The 17,652-nt window shown below is 49.6% G+C and overlaps 2 protein-coding genes across 12 annotated transcripts in view; both read left to right on the forward strand.

Annotated features, from left to right (window-relative positions):
• Nucleotides 1-3,821, forward strand: part of CAPN5 (calpain 5) — a 55,203-nt gene extending 51,382 nt beyond the window's left edge. For 2 of the 3 annotated variants that reach the window (XM_037840780.1, XM_037840781.1), the window contains exon 13: nucleotides 1,340-3,821. In XM_037840780.1, the coding sequence (XP_037696708.1) occupies nucleotides 1,340-1,522 (183 nt within the window). In that variant the 3' untranslated portion in view covers nucleotides 1,523-3,821. The remainder of the gene's footprint in view (nucleotides 1-1,339) is intronic. The other variant, XM_037840782.1, reaches the window with a different exon arrangement.
• Nucleotides 3,822-8,433: 4,612 nt separating this feature from the next.
• Nucleotides 8,434-17,652, forward strand: part of MYO7A (myosin VIIA) — an 83,113-nt gene continuing 73,894 nt past the window's right edge. For 3 of the 9 annotated variants that reach the window (XM_037840785.1, XM_037840786.1, XM_037840791.1), the window contains exons 1-2: nucleotides 8,435-8,673; nucleotides 10,624-10,686. In XM_037840785.1, the coding sequence (XP_037696713.1) occupies nucleotides 10,669-10,686 (18 nt within the window). In that variant the 5' untranslated portion in view covers nucleotides 8,435-8,673; nucleotides 10,624-10,668. Of the gene's footprint in view, nucleotides 8,674-10,623; nucleotides 10,687-17,652 lie in introns of all 9 variants that reach the window. The other 6 variants (XM_037840784.1, XM_037840788.1, XM_037840789.1 and 3 more) reach the window with 3 other exon arrangements.

The raw sequence follows: 17,652 nt of genomic DNA on the forward strand, positions 1-17,652 counted from the left end.
AGGGTGGAAGAGCCTTTGACGGGGACCCAGGAGCCCCAGGTTCTGGTTCTCGCTCTGCCCCTGACTCACAGTGTAACCTAGGGATCCTCTTGATTGCCTCTTTTGGAACCCCAGAGTCCCCATCTCAGTGCCTTAAAACAACAGAAATCTCTTGTCTCACAGTTCTGGAGGCGAGAAGTCCTAAATCAAAGTGTATAGGGCACTGAAACCTGTAGGGGAGAGTCCTTCCTTCCCTCCCAGCTTCTGGTGGAGCGTGGGCAGCCAGCATTCCTTGGTCTGTGGCAGCATCCTTCTCTCTCTGCCTCGGGGACCTCACGGCCTCTCCCAGCGTCCCTATCGGTCGCCTCCCCTCTTCTCATCAGGCACCAGTCGTATTGAACTAGGGCGCACACTGATCCCATTAGGCCTCATCATAACTCATAGTTCACAGACCCTGTTTCCAAACACTGTCACGTGCACAGGACCAGGGGTTAGGACTTGAACTTATCTTTGGGGGACGCAGTCACCCATAGCACCATCTGTGGGTGAGCCAGCGGGATTAGCCAACTCTGGAGTGGGTCAGATGCAGCAGGACCAGTCTTCTGGCCAGGGTCAGTGGTCTCTCTGCCGACCTCGCCCAACGGCAGTGCTGGTTGTTCCTCAAATTCCCCTGTAGTTGGGCCCATCTGGACAAGTTGCCCCTGAGATGGTGTGTGCTGTGGCTATTCCCTAAGAGCCTCAGGCAGGGGAATCCAGGGGCAGGATCCTTGGGCTCGGGGCTTCCTTCCCCTCTCAGGCCAAGGTGCCTGGTGGATGATGATTCTGAGCTCATTAGCAGGAAGCCCTCTGTCCCCTGGCCCAGGCCAGTATCTCTCTGGTTGAGAAACCATAAGTAAAACAAACACTCAGATATTCTGGGGGAATCGCTATAGATTTTCCAAGTTTTCTTAGCACTGGGTCCCACTGGATCAAATCACAGACCCAGAGATGTTGGAGCTGGAAGGACCCTTAGGAGAGCAGTGGATCCAACCTTATTAAAGATGGAGAACTAGGGCAGGGGTGTATCACTAGTCCAAGGTCATCCAAGGTCAATAGCAGATCGATGATAACAGGTCCATTAGCCTTTTACATGGAAGGGAGTTTGAGGTCATCTTCCCACTTGACAGATGGGGAGACTGAGGCTCCAGAAGGGGCATGGCCTTGCTCAGGGTTCACGGTGAAGCAGAGGCAATCCAGGGCTCCTTTTCCTCAGCCACTCAGTGTCCTGTCAGTCCCCCTCTCCCTCACCCTCCATGCCTATACTCCTGGTCCCTGCCCCCTGGACTTGGAGACCCTGTCACTGTCCTCTCTTTCCTCCCAGATCTGGAACCACCGTGTCCTGAAAGATGAGTTCCTGGGCCAGGTGCACCTGAAGGCTGACCCAGACAACCTCCAGGCCCTGCACACCCTCCACCTCCGAGACCGGAGCAGCCGGCAGCCCAGCGACCTCCCTGGCACGGTTGCTGTACGCGTCATCAGCAGCGCCTCCCTCATGGCTGTGTAACACCTGCCTGCCTAATGGTGGGCCCAGCCGTTCTCACCACCACCTGCATGTCCCCAAAAGCCAGGGGCTAGCCCGGGAGCCAGGACCCTGGGTGTTCTCAGCTTTCCCACTGACTTGCTGGGAGGTCTCTGCTCCTCTCTGGGCCTCAGTGCCCCAAGGACCCCAAGCATTCCCTTCTCATGGAGGAGTCTTCTTGCCTGAGATTTAAAATAGCCCATCACCACTGCTAAGGGACTCTATCTGTTGAAGACATTTTTCCCAGGCCCTGCTGTGTGCCGATGGAGTGCCAAGATGTCACTTGTTTACACACAAGCTGCCATGTCCCCAAGCCCCCATCCCAGCCACCGTGAAAGGACTCTTGGCTCCTGCTGGGTTCCTGCTCAGGCTGAAATTCAGGAAACATGCAGGTGGCATTTGTTCATTCTGTGAACATGCCCGTTCATCTGTCCATTTAGTCATTCAATAGAGATTTGCCAAATGAATCAATGATGACCCACATGGAGCTGGGTCCTGACCCTGCCTCTGCCTGGGGCCTGTGCCTCTACTCTCAGGCCCTCTGCAAGGCAGACACACAGAGGGGCTGCAGCCGCCTTCTCGTGCCAGGACCTGATTTCCTTCCCAGCCTCTGGTTTAAGGCTCCGGAGAAGGGGTGGCAGTGGTCACCAGGAAGTGTGACTCCTGTCTTCACTCCTGATGTCCGAGGGGGTGTGCTGGTTTAATGGGCTGGGGCCAGGCAGGTGGAGGGGCATGGAGAGCTGGGGTGGGGGGCACGTGCTCCTGCTCCCAGGGCCCCTCTGCTGCTAGATCCAGGCTTTTCTGGGAGAAGAGGCTCTGGGAGGGGTGGGGGTGTTCTCAGGCCTGCTGGGTTAGGTCACCCATTGGGGTTGGCAGGAGATAGGCAAAGCCATCATTAAACCAGAGGCCCCTCTGCCAACATTCCCCCCAAAACACAGCCAAGGAGGATGCAGCCCCCTTCTTGCTGCCTGGACCAAAATGTTCCTTCAGTTCTCAGTTTTATGTTCTTTTTGTTTTAAAATCTCAATTTTAACAAGGATTTTTTCCAAAACCATGAAAGCCTGAATCCCTTTTTTCTTCTTAGACTCCAGTTCTTCAGGTCTTCTGCATATATTTTATTCCGCTTAGGGAGGGACATGGTACAAATCTGGAGGCAGCTGAAGAAGAGGGTGTCTTGTATTTGGGGATTTTGCAAGCTGGCACTGACTGTGTGTTCTTAGAGAACTTTGTGTTGATTTCCAGAGCCCTGACTTGCTTAGGGTCTCTTCTGTGTCCTTCTTGGGCTTCCAGACAAGCAAAGGAAAAAGTGTAGTTGGTTCAAGAATGCAAGATCCTGTGGCTTTGCCTGGGAATTCCTTTTGGGAATCTTGAGTTTTTGACTCTACGTCTTACTGTTTTGGTCCAGTGTGCTGGCTGGAGGTGCTGGATGCTTGGACTTTGACTCCTCACTCCAGGGCCAGCTCTGCTCTTTTGTGCCCTGGGCCACATGAGGGAACAGGAGCTGAAAGAAGAGAAGAGGATTCCGTCTTCCAACCTGGGACTCCCACTCAAGAACCGGGCCCAGAGCTGGGACTCTGTGTGTGACCAGGAGAAGTCACTCAAACCTCCTGTGCCTCAATTTCCCCCTTCTGCAAAGTGGGGCCAATGATTCTTGTCTGTCAAGCACTCTTACTAACAAGTACTGAATAAGGGCAAAACAATACCCCTTTCTCTATGTATCTCTGTACATGTACCACTATATACACATTCATGTAATCACCACTTCTCAATGTCTGTTTCAAATTAAGAATTCTGAGTGGGGAATGGAGAGGTGAGGGCCAGGTGAGCCAGGTTGGGGCCTCTGGGGCTGATGTCTGAAATCTTGGCTCAGCCATGTCCTCCTGGGCTACAGGGACAAACAAGGATCAACTGGCACCCTGTGTGAACTCCGGCCTGGTGGCTGGGTGCCGCCCTCAACACAGAGACAGTTTGGCAGCTCTGCCCTTGCTTCCTGCCCCTCTGGATGGGCCAGGCTGGTTCCTGACTACCAAGGAGATCCCTGGTCCCCAGGAGGCCCCGGGGACTGGGCAGGTAATGATGGAGTTTTAGCTGAGACCGGAGGGTGGGTCGCAAGAGCTGCTGCTCTATTAGCCTGATGCACCCTTCAGCTCACGGGGCCCCGGTGTCTCCATTTCAAGAGGGGGTGGTGCCTCCAGCCCACTCCACTCCCACTGGGCTTCACTGAAGGGTAGGGCAGGAGCTTTGTTCTATTCTTGGAATAAATGTTACTGCAATCTTAGAAATACCCTCCTGTGCCATCTGTTCTTATGGGGGGAAGGGACGACGGAGAGAATACTTCCCAGGCCTGGGTGACTGTTCTCTGGCTAGAGAGGACTTGAGAGTCACTGTGGACCTTCTGTCCTTCAGGTGCATCAGGGAGCTGAGATCATTGAAATCCATCCACCCTTCCTTCCTTCCTTCCTTCCTTCCCTCCTGCCTGCCTTCCTTCCTGGGCTGGCATTGTGCTGAGCTCAGATCCAGGCATGGGAGATACAGGGACCCAGACACAGTCCCGCTCAGGAGCTGTCTACAGAGTAGTGGGGAGGCAGACACGAATGCTCTCATCACGACAAACATTGTGCAATCACCAGTACAACGGTGAGGTGTGCGGGGGTCTCTTGGCCTTCCAGGCAAGGGAGGGCCCAAGCCCTGAGCTGATGGAAGAAATGGAGGCATCCATGTTGGGGACTGCAGAAAGAGAGGGGCTTATGGTAGGGGAGGCACTGGTAGATATGAGGAGACCAGAGCAGGCTGTGGAGGGAGCCCGGGCGGATGCTGGCAGCTTGAGCGAGGAAGCCGGGGTGGCGGTGAGGAGAAATGGGACAGGTTTCAGAAGTACAGCATATAGGACTCAATGCTAGATTGGACCGATGTGGAAAGGAGGGTGAGGGCAAAATAAATGAGCCATGATGCACTCAGCGGGATGCCCTACGCAGTGGGTGTGAGGAGATGGTAGCGGTTACTATGGTGTTTGGAGACCACCCGCACTCCGCAATTTCCCACCACTCCATCTCTATCCCTGGGCTTGTGCTAAGACCCGTATCCTGTCCTTGGCCCTGCAGCTTGCCGGCCATGGCCTTGAGCACACCCATGTCCCCCTCTGGGTCTCATTTTTCCCATCTGTGCAAGGCCAACCCCACTTGCCCTGCCCAGCCGTGGAAGCTTGGGAAATGAGGTGCTGGACAGAGGGGTAGATACTAAGTAGGACCGGCAGATGGAAGCCCAGGGGTGGGGAGCCCATTCCAGAGCAACTCCTGTCAGGACCCTCGGGCCCAGGTGCACTCCAGCAGCCGGGGTATTCGGGGGTCAGGGTTGTCTGGTCATAGGGGGGCCGGGCCCCAGCAGAGGCGGAGCCTAAGCCGCCATCCTCAGCTCTGCTGCCTGGGGCACCCCGCTCTCTAAGGAATGGGAGCGTCCTTGTCTACAGCTGCCACTGTCCCCTGGGACCTCGAGCACCCAGCCCCTGGGCTGCATGGTAAGGTGGAAACTTGTGGCAACCCCTCTCACCCTGCCTGAGGATATTATCCCTGCATTTTAAATATGTGGAATCTGAGGCTCAGAGCCTGTCAAGGTCATACAGCTAGGAAAGGACCAAGCTGACTCCAAAGTTCATGCCCTCCCGCCAGCAGCATGGCATCGCCAGGCCAGGGCGGTTGTCACTCGATGGCCAGTGAAGATCCAGGCCTGGTACCTGACCCCACCCCACCTGCCAGCACTACCGCTGCCCCGGCAGAGAGCAGGATGCCCTGCCTTGCTCCATGATCGCAGTCGGATGCCGTGCCTGTGCCCAGCAGGTGGCGCTGTTGGGACGTTGGGCCTTGCTAGTCCCCCCTGTGCCCCATCCTCTTTCTGGGCTGCAGCTGGGAGGTCCCTTCCTTGCAGACACACCCCAAAACAGAGACCTGGGGTACAAAAGAGTGCTCCCCTCTGCCTGGGCCTAGGACTGTCCCTGTAGAGGCCTGATGCAGGCAGCTGCCAGGTATGGTTGTTGGCAAAAGATGGTAACAAGAAAGTGCCAGGTCTCAGTAAGGAGCCTCCAGGTAATGTCTTCGCCAATGCTAATGACAAACACTGTTTAGTCCTCTCTCCCCTTTTTTTATTAAAAAATTATATTTTTTAAAATTTTTATTGTGGTAACACATATACAACATAAATACCCCATTTTAACCACTTTCAAATATACAATTTAAAAATTATTTTTATTAGACTTTATTCCAACATATGGATGATTTCAATGTACTTAATTCGTACTGTTAAGGCATTTGGGTTGGCTTCAGGTTTTTAATTATATTAGAAATTCTTTGTGGAGCAACCAGCTAGAGATAGATTTAAAATGTATAAATCTTGAGAAAAATTCATAGAAAGGGAACTATCACATCAAAGAGTTTTTGTGATTTTTAAATTTCAATGAACATGGGCTTTTAGAAATGTCATGTACGTTTATATATCTAACTGCCATATGTATGAATACCCATTTCCAGGTACCCATATAAAAGTGGGTATTCTAACTGAAAGTACAGATTTCTATTTAATAAGAAAGACAACACAATACTTCATTACTACGTTAAACTATAGCTATTTAATTGCTAGGACATGTAAATAATTTTTATGTTTTGTGGTCTTATTGTACATTTATTTCATTAACTGTATCCCTAGTCTTTGTCAAATTTCTTATCGACATATTTTGTTTATTCACAGAGATTTATGTTTCATTTTATAATCCATATTGTAAGAGTATTAACTCTGGGTCTATGTGGAGCAAATATTTTTTCATTTTGTTTTTGGTGCAAAACTTTTTTCTCAGAGCTTTAATAGCCTTTATTTTTAGGACAGTTTTAGATTAAAAGAAAATTGTGCAGAATATACAGAGTTCCCATTAACTCCCTCACCCCACCCCTAACCCCACAGTTTCCCCTATTGTTAACATTTTGCATTAGTGTAGTATATCTGTTACAATTGATGAACCCATATTGATACATTATAAGTAACTAAAGTCCAGTTGACATTAGGGTTCACTCTTTGTGTTACACAGTTTTGTTCAAATATAATGTCATGTATCCACCATTACGATATCACACAGAATAGTTTCACTGCCCTAAAAATGCCCTGTGTGCCCCCTATCCATCCTGGCCCCTTCCCCCTGAGTCCTTGAAAACCACTGATCTTTTTACTATCCCTCTAGTTTTTCCTATTCTAGGATGTCATATAGTTGGAATCATGCATTATGTAACTTTTCCAGACTGGCTTTTTTCACTTAGCAATATGCATTTAAGTTTCGTCCACATCTTTTTTTTTTTTTTTATCTTCATTTTATTGAGATATATTCACATACCACGCAGTCATACAAAACAAATCGTACTTTCGATTGTTTCCAGTACCATTACATAGTTGTACATTCATCACCTAAATCAATCTCTGACACTTTCATTAGCACACACACAAAAATAACAAGAATAATAATTAGAGTGAAAAAGAGCAATTGAAGTAAAAAAGAACACTGGGTACCTTTGTCTGTTTGTTTCCTTCCCCTATTTTTCTACTCATCCATCCATAAACTAGACAAAGTGGAGTGTGGTCCTTATCGTCCACATCTTTTTGTAGCTTGACAGCTCTTTAATTTTTTTTTAATCGAATAACACTGCATTGTATGGATATACCGCAGTTTGTTTAGCCATTTATATCGAAGGACATCTTGGTAGTTTCCAATTTAGGGAAATTACAAATAAGGTTGCTATAAATATTCGTGTGCAAGTTTTTACGTGGACATGAATTTTCAACTCAGTTGAGTAAACATCCAAGAGTGCAATTACTGGATTGCGTGGTAATCTATGCTTACCTTTGTAGGAAACTGCCAGGCTGTGTTCCAAAGTGGCTGTGCCATTTTGCATTCCCGCTAGCAATGAATGAGAGTCCCTATTGTGCCACATCCTTGCCAGCATTTGCTGATATCAGTGTTCTGGATTTTAGCCATTCTAACACGTGGGTAGTGTTGTTTTAATTTGCAGTTCCCTAATGGCTTATGATAATGAACATTATTTTCAAATTTTTATTTGCCATTTGTATCCTTCTTTGGTGAGGTGTCTGTTCAACTCTATTGCCCATTTTATAACTGGGTCATTTGCTTTCTTCCCCTTTCCATTTTAAATCACTTATTTCACTTTAATTTGTATGTGTCCCTGTTATATATGGGGTTGCTCCAAGTCAGCTTTTCTGGCATTCTCTTTGGTGATTATAGAACAATATGCACCCCACCCCCAAAACAGATTGTGAGGCATATTATTTGATTTGATGAGCTCTGGGGATACACATCTGAGGGGAGTCCTTGGGATGTGGGTCTGGGGCAGGGGTTTAAAGGGAGAGAGTGTGTACAGGGAGTGGGAGAGAAGGGGCCCAAACACAGGGGCTTGCTCAGCTCTCTGCTTTCTGCCATGCCCTGCCTGATCATTTTCCTTTCAGAGACTCAAGCAGCCATTTTACAGAAGAAAAAACAGGCTCAGAGAAGGGCAGGCAGGACTTGAGTTGCCAGCAAATCAGTGACCAAGTCAGGTTTCCTGCCCAGGTAGAGTGAGAGCCGGTGGTGTACTGCATACGACAGGAGGCCGCTGAGGCCAGGACGGTGGCCCCTGAACCAGGTCACACGCTGGTCAGGCAGAGGGAAACCCCGTGCTCCTGCCTCCTCGCTGGCCGGCCGGTGCTCGCACAGAGCCCTGGACAGCCTCGGGACCTCCTGGTCCCGGCACAGCCCGCCCCCAAGCTGATGTCATGGGTCCCAGACCTCGGAGGGCCCCTCCGGCTCCGCCTCCTGGGAGAAGGCTCTGGAGTGGGGAGGAGAGGGCGGGCAGCACTGGCTGGACAGCTGCCCTGGACAGGAAAGAAAGGGAGAGACCGAGAGGGCGACAGAGACACATGGAGAGACAGAGAGACAGACAGCTCGCAACACAGTGAGAAACTGAAGATCAAGAGAGACATCCAGCAAGAACCTGGGAGCAAGACAGAGGAAGCAGGGAAGCATTTCTGCTGGCTGGCCTGGACCCATGACCCCAGCGTCCTGAGCCTTGCATGCAGGTGGCAGCTGACAGAGTGCAGCTGGGGCCCAGGTAAGGCTGGGCTGCCCTCAGTCCTGGGCACCGGGAGGAGGGTTTGCTCAGAGCCTGCAGCAGCAGAAGGGCCGAGGGGTCCAACTTGGGGGACATCAAGAGCTTGAGCTGCTTCTGGACTCTCTGCCCCCACAGCCATTTGCTTCTGGGCTTCCTGCCACACTTGGTGGATGTGGGGGCATTCAGCCTCAGCAGACACTGAATGAAAGTGTCCTGAGCCTGGGAAGATGGTGGTTAGGACCCTGGAGAAGGAAGAAACAAGGACCGTGGTCTCCATCGAATTGTCCGTGGGCCAGGGCTGGGCAGGGGCATCCCAGGGTCAGGGAGCAGACATCCTGGGGTGGCGGAAAGCTTACTCTGTCCCTGTCTCTTCATCTTTTGTGCTCTCTCTGACACTCTCTTTATCTCTATTCTTGGATCAGTCACTTCCCCTCTCTCCGTGCCTCAGGATTCCCCAACTGTGAAATGGAAATTATGAAGCCCCATCAGCCAGAGTTGTGGGTCTAGGTAAAACCAGACATGGGCACACAAATACAGATCAGTGTCTCCTATTGTCAATTTGAAATGCAATGAACTTTCACATAGTCTATTTCTTCTTTTTAGGGGAACAAAAAGTGTATCTTGTAGCTCTTTCCTTATGTACAGCTCTTAAAATTATACTTCTTTGCTGCCCTCCTACCCCCACAGCCCTGGATCTGTCATGAAATCACCGGTTCTGCCCCCGACTTTGGCAGCTCCTGCTGGTGCCAGCACCAGGGCCGGGGCATCCTCTTTGGACGCATCTCCCCATGCCTGCTGGCCTTGCTGAATTCACTTCCCTGCAGGTGCCCAGGCCGGGTGCAGCTCTCTGGGAGGATTGCGTCCCTGCTGTGTCCCAGAGCTCCAGAGCAGGGGTCAGGGCTCGGGTGTCAGGCAGTGCCATGGGCAGAGGATCGAATGCCCCAGTGCCTCTGAATGGGCCCTGGTGAAAAATTGATGCCCCTCTCAGGGGGGCCAGAGGGGCCCCATGCCAGGGTCTGTGGGCCGGAGCTGCCTTTGATCACCACCGTCAGCCCCACAAGTCTCTGGTCCTGTGCAGGACGGGGCTGGAAAGGCAGTGGTGACTCAGAGACCCCATCCAGACAACATGGCACATAGAAGCAGGGCTAGCATAGGGAGAAACGCAGGGGCTCCTGGCAGCCTGGGGGTGGTCAGGAAAGGCCTCCAGAGTGGGTACCATCTGAATGGAGTCTTAAAACATAGGTGTAATTTATTGGTCAGAATTCCAGGCAGAGGGGCCAGTGTTTGCAAAGGCTAGGAGGTATGAAAAGGGCTGGCACATTTCAGGAACAGTGAATTGCTGAGGATGGCCCAAGTGCAGGGGTAGAGAAGGAAGGAAGCAGAAAGAGGCAAGACAGACATCAGCAGGGACCAGATTGTGCGGAGCCTTAAAAGCCATCCTGAGGACAACAGGGGCTCTGGGAAGCTTTTAGGCATAGTGTGCCCTGGGTAGGTCATGCTCAGCCCAGGATTTCCCCCTGAGCCAGGGTGCCCTACCACCTGGACGCCTGGGGCAGCTCTGAGCTGGAAGTCTGGAGACCAAGTCTTTGACCTGAAATCGCTGCACCCTGCTGTGTGACCTTGATCAAGTCTCAGTCCCTCTCTGGGTGCCTTTGCTTTTATGTCCACATCGGGGACTGGACTTGCTACTTGTCAGGAGTCCTCTGGGAGTCTCTGAATGACAGAGGTCAAGAGAAAGGCTCAGCTGCTCTGGGCAACGGAGCTGGTGATAGTGGCCAAGTCTCAGGCTGTGGCCAGAGGGAAAGGAGCCAGGGAAGGTTCCCCAGAAGGAAGGGGGATGCTGGGGCTTTGGGAGGAGCCCAGGTGACCCCAGCCTGGCTCAAGACTGCCAGGGCCAGGCTGCCCTGGTGGGCCTGCTCAGAGGTTTGATATTGACTCTCCTCCTTGCAGAACTGTGTCTGGCCAAGTGGGCACCAGGACATCTGACACAGAACAATGGTGATTCTTCAGCAGGTAAGTGCTCTCCCCACCCCCACAGGCCTTCATCTTTCTTACCTCCAGGAGCTATAGACTCTCAGAGCCTGGAATAACCTGCACCCATCCTGCATTCTCTCTTCTGTATACTTGGCTGTGGGACATCCTCCCCAAGGTTTTCTCATTGCAAACTCCCATTGATGCTTCAAAACTCAGCTGCAAATCTTTCCCTGACTCTCCCAGGCCTAGTCTAGAATCTGCTCCCTTTTCTAGGACTTCCCTTTCTCACTGCACTTATAAAACTGGGTAGAAATTATTTCTTTATGTACATCACTGAATCCCCAGGCATTCTGGGCAGGGAAACAGCATTTGCAAAGGCCCAAATGTGGGAAAGTCCTTGGGGAAAGGAAAAAGGATGTTGGCAAGGCTACCGAGGGGCCTTGAGTCTGATTTCGTTTGAGAGCCTTGAGGAGCAGTGAGTGAGCTGGAGCCCCCTGGGGTTATACAAGGGAAAATACAGAGCTGCTGCCCCCAGCTGAGTCCTCCAGCTCCCCCTTCCTACAGGGTCACAAACAGCCCCTGACCCTCAGCCCTTCCCCATGATCAGCGTGAGGCTCTAATGGGCTCCCTGTCTCCAGAGCTGGAAGGAATGTGGGCCCTGAGCCAGGTTTGCCAGGCACTGGGCCCTCGGCCTTGTGGGGGGTGGTGTGTGCCATGGGGGCTCGGCCAGCAACTCCGCCTCCTCCACGGCCCTCAGAGGCCAGCGGGGCAACCCTGTACATGTATGAGTGTGTGTGAGTGTGCGTGCGCGCGCGTGTGTGTCTGAAGACAGGCTTCAGAGCAGGCTTAGGACAGTCACCTTAGCGGCTGGAGAAGACCCCTCTAGAGCCTCTCCATCAGAGAGCCTGTTCAAAGGCCCATCAAGGATGGCCAGGATCAAAAAGAGAAGGAAAGTCACATTCGATGAGTGTGTGCTTGTACCAGGGCCTCGGCCGAAGGAGGGATGTCTTCCCTCTGGGGCCTCAGAGGCAGGCCTTGGGGTGACTGGCCCCTACCCCCAGCCTCGCCCTGTGGGTGGCTCTCACCTGGGGGCAGGTGTCTGCACGTGCGCCCCAGCTCTGCCCACCCCTCAAACGGAAAGCGCATTTCTGCTAGTTCTTTGGTTCTGAAAAAGGCCCCAGCTCTGGAGGACCATCCAATAAGGTGGTTCCACAAGGCAGAGCCCACAGACCTGGGCTCTATGTTGGGCTTGGGACTCCTAGGAGGGGCCTGGAACCCAGGACAGCCATCAACCTGTTCCCCACTGTCTCCCTAGCCCTGGGCACTGGTCTGTTCAGAGAAGGAGCTCTGTGCTACTTTGTGGAATGAATGAATGATTATCTTTTGGTCTGAAGGGCTAGGTTTGAATCCTGGCTCCATCCCCTTCTATTTGTGAGGCTGTAGGTAAATTCCTGAACCCAGTTCCCTTATCTGTAAAACAGGGCTAATAATGGTACCTTCTTCGTAGTGATGTTTGAGAATGAAATGTCACAATGCATGCAGACTTTGACTAGATGGCGTTTGACACAAAACACAATAAACACTATCTACCACTACTACTCCTAACATTAAAATAGTATTAATAGAGTTCCTCTGTTTGAGATATCCTTGTTCTTTGCTCTCTCTCAGTTTGTTTGGGGTAAAAATCTCAGGAAGCCTCAAAGGACATGTTCTTTCCCCATGTGTAGAGCATCCCCATTGGGACATATCAGTGACAGGACCCGTCCATCCATCCATGCATCCATCCATCCATGCATCCATGCATCCATCCATCCATGCATCCATCCATCCATCCATTATCCCAGCCTTTCTGAGTCCCTGCAGAGTACTACAGGACATAACTTCATAAAGATGGGCTAAGAACCCAAATCTCTTCATTCATGAAGAAAGTTTACTAAGGGTTTTTATTCCTCAAAAGTAGCACCCACTATGTGCCAGGTGGTCCCACTATGTGCCAGGCACCACGTATACATAATCTCATTTTATCACCACAAGGCTGTGAGGTAGGGATCCTTGTGGCCATCTCACAGGTGAGGAAACAGTCCCAGATCTGGTAATTGATATTTCCCAGGCAGTGCTGGCGTGGGTCCAGACAGGATTGGGAGCTCTGATGTTGAGGGGGGTGGCAGGCAAGGAGAGAAGGCCTTGGGAGGGGGCCACTGTACAGGGCACAGGGGCTGTGGCAGGAGGAGCAGGCACGGAACTTGGGGGAGGAGAGGTCAGAGGCCCTGAGCTGGATGGCATCTGCGAAACAGGGGCTCTGTGGCAGCCTGGGCAGACCCATCATGGCAAGTGCCTTGGGGGTGGGGTTGGGGTGCCTGGGGATTCCTCATGTGTCAGGCCACCCCCTCCTGCTACTTTCTCACTCACCCACCCAGCAAAGAGGCACTGAGCCCCTTCCCAGAGCCAGGTTGGGCACAAAGGATGCCGGGATAAATCACTCCCTGCCCTGGAGAGGTTCCCAGATCAATGTGGCAGGTGGCTCAGATACATGGAGAGGGCACTTTGAGCAGCTAAGCCTGCGGGAACCCTGTGAGCAACTGAGCCTGCAGGAATCCTGGGGGCGAACCTGGGGATAACGGGAGGCTCACGCCCTGCCTGAAGGCTGTGAGGCTGTTGCAGTAGCCTCTCATGTAGAGATGGGGGAACCGAGGGCTCAGGGAGAAGGATTTGCCCAGGGTTTCAAGGCCAGCTGGTGCCAGCGTGGAAACAAGCATCCAGAGGTCTACGGTGCACGTGACCCACTTAACAAGGACCCTACGGAGGGCTCCTCTGTTGCAGTGTGATGTGATTCCTGGCTCTGTGGTGGGGCCAGAGTAGGGACTGGATGTACTTTGCCAACATTCATGGGAAGTTTGAAGATAAATGTGTGGGCTGCTGATGACAGTTGGGTTGACCCTTTTATCATTATAGAATGTCCTGCTTTGTCTCTCATAACAAATTTTTACTTAATTTCTATTTTATCCGATATTTGTATAGCTACCCCAGGTCTCTTTTGGTTACTATTTGCATGGCATACTTTTCCCATTCTTTCACTTTCAACTTATTCATGTCTTTGAATATAAAGTGAGTCTCTTGAAGACAGCAAATAGTTGGATCATTTTTTAAAATCTATTTTGCCAATTTCTGTCTTTTAATCAGAGAGTTTAATCCATTTATACTTAAAGTAATTACTGATAAGGAAAAACTTCTGCTATTTTGCTATTTGTTTACTGTATTTATAGCTTTTTGTTCCTCATTCCTCCATTACTGCCTTCTTTTGGGTTTAATTGACCATATTTGTTTCCTTCTCATTTTCTTTTCTGTAGTATATTTTTTAGTTATTTTCTTATTGATAATCCTGGAGATTACAACTAATATCTTAAACTTATAAAACCCTAGTTTGAGTTAATACAAACTTAGCTTCAATAAGTTCAACAAAAACTCTGCTCCTATACAATTCTGTTCCTCCCTTTTATGTTGTTATTGTTGCAAACTACATCTTTACACATTGTGTGCCAATTAACATGGATTATAATTATTGTTTTATGCATTTTTCTTTTAAATTATCTCTTTTAAAAAGAAAGAAAAAATAGGAGTTACAAACCAGAAGTACAATAATATTGACCTTTATATTTACTTGTGTAGTTTACTTTACAGAGATCGTTATTTCTTCATATTGATTTGAGTTACTGTCTAATGCTCTTTCATTTCAGACTGAAGGACTACCATTAGTATCTCTTATAGGGCAAGTCCAGTGGTAATGAAGTCCCTTGTTTTTTGTTTATGAAGGAATGTCAATTTCTCTTCCATATTTGAAGGATAGTTTTGTCATATATAGAATTCTTGATTGACAGTTTTTGTTTTCTTTCAGCCCTTTATGTCTTCCCATTTCCCTCTTGCCTCCATGGTTTTTGATGAGAAATCTGCTGCTAATCTCATTGAGGATCCCTTGGGCAGGATGAGTAGCTTCTTTCTTGCTACTTTGCAGATTCTCTCTTTGTCTTTGTCATTGGACAGTTTGATTATAATATGTCTTAGTATGAATCTCTGAGTTTATCTTACTTGGAGTTCATCAAGATTTCTGGATGTGCAAATTCAAATATCTCATCAAATTTGGGGACATTTTTGCCATTATTTCTTCAAATATTCTTTGTGCCACCTTCTCTCTCTCCTCTCCTTCTGGAACTACCATTACATAAGTGTTGGTACACATGATGGTGTCCCACAAGTCTCTTAGGTTCTGTTCACTCTGCTTCATTCTTCTTTCTTTCCGTTCCTAAAACTGGATAATCTCAATTAACCTACCTTCACGTTTACTGATTCTTTCTTCTTCCTGCTCAGCAATCCTGTTGAACTCCTCTAGTGAATATTCCATTTCAATTATTGTACCTTTGAGCTCCAGAATTTCAATTTGGTTCCTTTTTATAATTTCTATCTCTTTATTAATAGTCTGTATTTGGTGAGGCATCATTCTCTTGGTTTCCTTTAGTTCTCTGAGCATATTTAAGACAGCTGATTTAAAGTACTTCTCTAGTAAAGTCTAATGTTTGGGCTTCCTCAAGGACAGTTTCTATTACTGTTTTTTTTTTTCCTGTGAATGGGCTATACTTTCTTGTTTCTTTGTATACCTCATATTTTTGTTGTTATTGCAAACTGGACCTTTTAAATACAATAATGTAGCAACTCTGGAAGTCATATTCTGCCCCATCCCTTCACCCCAGAGTTTGTTGTTGCTTCTTGTTGTGGGTTATAGTTGTTTGTTTAGTGACTTTTCTAAACTAATTTTTGTGAAGATTGCTTTCTTTGATGTGTGTGGTCACTGAAGTCTCTGTCTAGAGCTCCCTGCCCCAATTACCCCAAATCTCCCAGTCCTTACAACTGGGCTCTGTGTGTGTGCGTGTTGGGGCATGTCTTCAATGCTTAGTAATGCCATTATAATTGCATCTTAGCCTTCATTCCTGCTTGTGTGGAGGCTTGAAGGTCAGCCAGAGGCGAGAGCTTAGGGTCTTCTCAGGTCTTTTCTGAACATGTGTCCAACCCTGGGCATTCATATGACCTATATTCCCTGACATATGTAAGAGCTTTCCAAAGCCTTTATTCCCCAAAGCATCTCATTCCCCAGCCTTTCCTCCCAGGCATTTTGGAGTGTCTGTTATTTGCCCCCAGTGATATCCTTTGTTCCCAGTGGCAGAGGGTGGTTTATTTGTCTTTGAATGTGTTTAAACAATGCCTTCAGCAGAGCCACTTCCCCACCATAGAACTGAGTTCTGAGTTAGGGAAAAGCAAGCCCTTTGTGTTCATCCTTCAGGGAACCCTCAGACAGATCAAAAGAGACAACCACAATTTTTCGAAAACAAGGCCAATTCTTCTTCCTCTGGGCTCACACCAGGCCCCAGGAACGTATACCAGGATGCAAGCTGCTGTCTTCAAGATCACTGCCAAGCTGGGGAGGAGTGATGGGGCAAGTTAAAATGTCACAAAGCTCTCCTACTGGGTTTCAGCTGCCTTTCTCTTTATTACATGTTTGGTTGGTTGCTGTAAACCTGTGACTATTTTCCAGAGTTCTGAAAAAGTTGATTCTGACAGTCTTTGCCAGGTTTTTTGGATGTTTCTGTGGAGGGATGGACTCTTGAGTTCCCTACTCCACCATTTTCACTGATGTCACTTGCTAATGACAGTTGATACAGTTATTTCCTAAAAGCCTTTTGTCCCAACTTGCTGTGTCCTTGGGTAGGTTCCTGTCCCTCTCTGAACCTCAGACTTCTGATCTGTAAAATGGCAGGGTTGGACCAGATGGTGGTGCAATGGGGCCTGTGTGAGGCACCAAAGGAATAGAGAGCAGAGGGTAGTGGGAGGGGAGTGTGAGAAGGTGAGATGGCTTAGTGGAAACTTGGTGGTTGGATGGGGGCAGGGAAGAGGGTAAGTGGGTAGGGAAGAGGATTCCTGGCAGAGGGCTCAGCATGAGCTAAGTGGAGGCTGGAGTTGCTGTAGACCTCAGTTTTGGGAAAGCATCTGAGTGTGATGCCCAAGTAGGTCACAGAGTGGACCTCAAACCCATCTCCCAGTCCTGGTGCCCAGCCCACCACAAGGGACAGGGCTTGTTCCCTGGGCTTCAGCTCAGGGTTGGCCTGGGTGCAGGGGGTTGAGCCTGGGTCTGGGCAGGGCTAGGCTCTCAGCACCTTGAAGTGTGCCCCACCTGACCTGCTTTACGATCTCTTCCCTCCCACCTCTGCTTCTCTGTACCCTACTGTTTCCTCTTTCTAGAATGCCCTTTTTCCTAATGTCTGCCTGGAAAATCATAACACCTAGATGTCACCCCTGACTGACTCCCTCAGTTAATAACCAATGATCATTCAGGGTTTACTCTAACATGCACTGATCTGAGTGTGTTACACATGTTGGCTTGTTTCATTCTCACATGAGGTAAGTGCTACTATTATCCTGCAATCTGATAGATGAAGAAACAAAGGCAGGGTGAGGAACATGCCCAAGATCATACAGCTTGCAAGTGGCCAAGCTGGGATTGAACCTAAGGCACCTGGCTTCAGAGTCCAACCTCTTAGCCACCATGCTATCCTGTCTCTCCAGGACAGTCTGTCCCTTATCTCAAGGTACATCCTTATCTGTGCCTGGGCCCCACTCCACCAAGCTGGGAGCTCTGAGGACCCATCTTGCTTATCACTGTCCCTGTCACTGAGCCTGTGCTCAGTGAGGTCTGATTAAATGGATAGTGAGAAGGATGCCTGGAAGTCCACCACCAGCATTTCCTGTGTCTGAGGTTCTGATTCCTGTTCAGATGGGTGCCCACGGCAGAAGAGCAGGTGGTAGGTGCCCTTGTTCTAAGCTTGACCAGGGAAGGACCCCTCCCAAGAGCAGAATCCCTGAGAGTGCACGGGGAATGGGTGGAAATCACTGAAACCAGTCAGCTTGGTGCTGGCCGCAGAGCCCTGGGTCGCTGAGGCTGGGACAGGGAGTTGGGGTTGA

This window comes from Choloepus didactylus, chromosome 6, assembly GCF_015220235.1.
Source record: "Choloepus didactylus isolate mChoDid1 chromosome 6, mChoDid1.pri, whole genome shotgun sequence".
Classification (NCBI taxonomy): domain Eukaryota; kingdom Metazoa; phylum Chordata; class Mammalia; order Pilosa; family Megalonychidae; genus Choloepus; species Choloepus didactylus.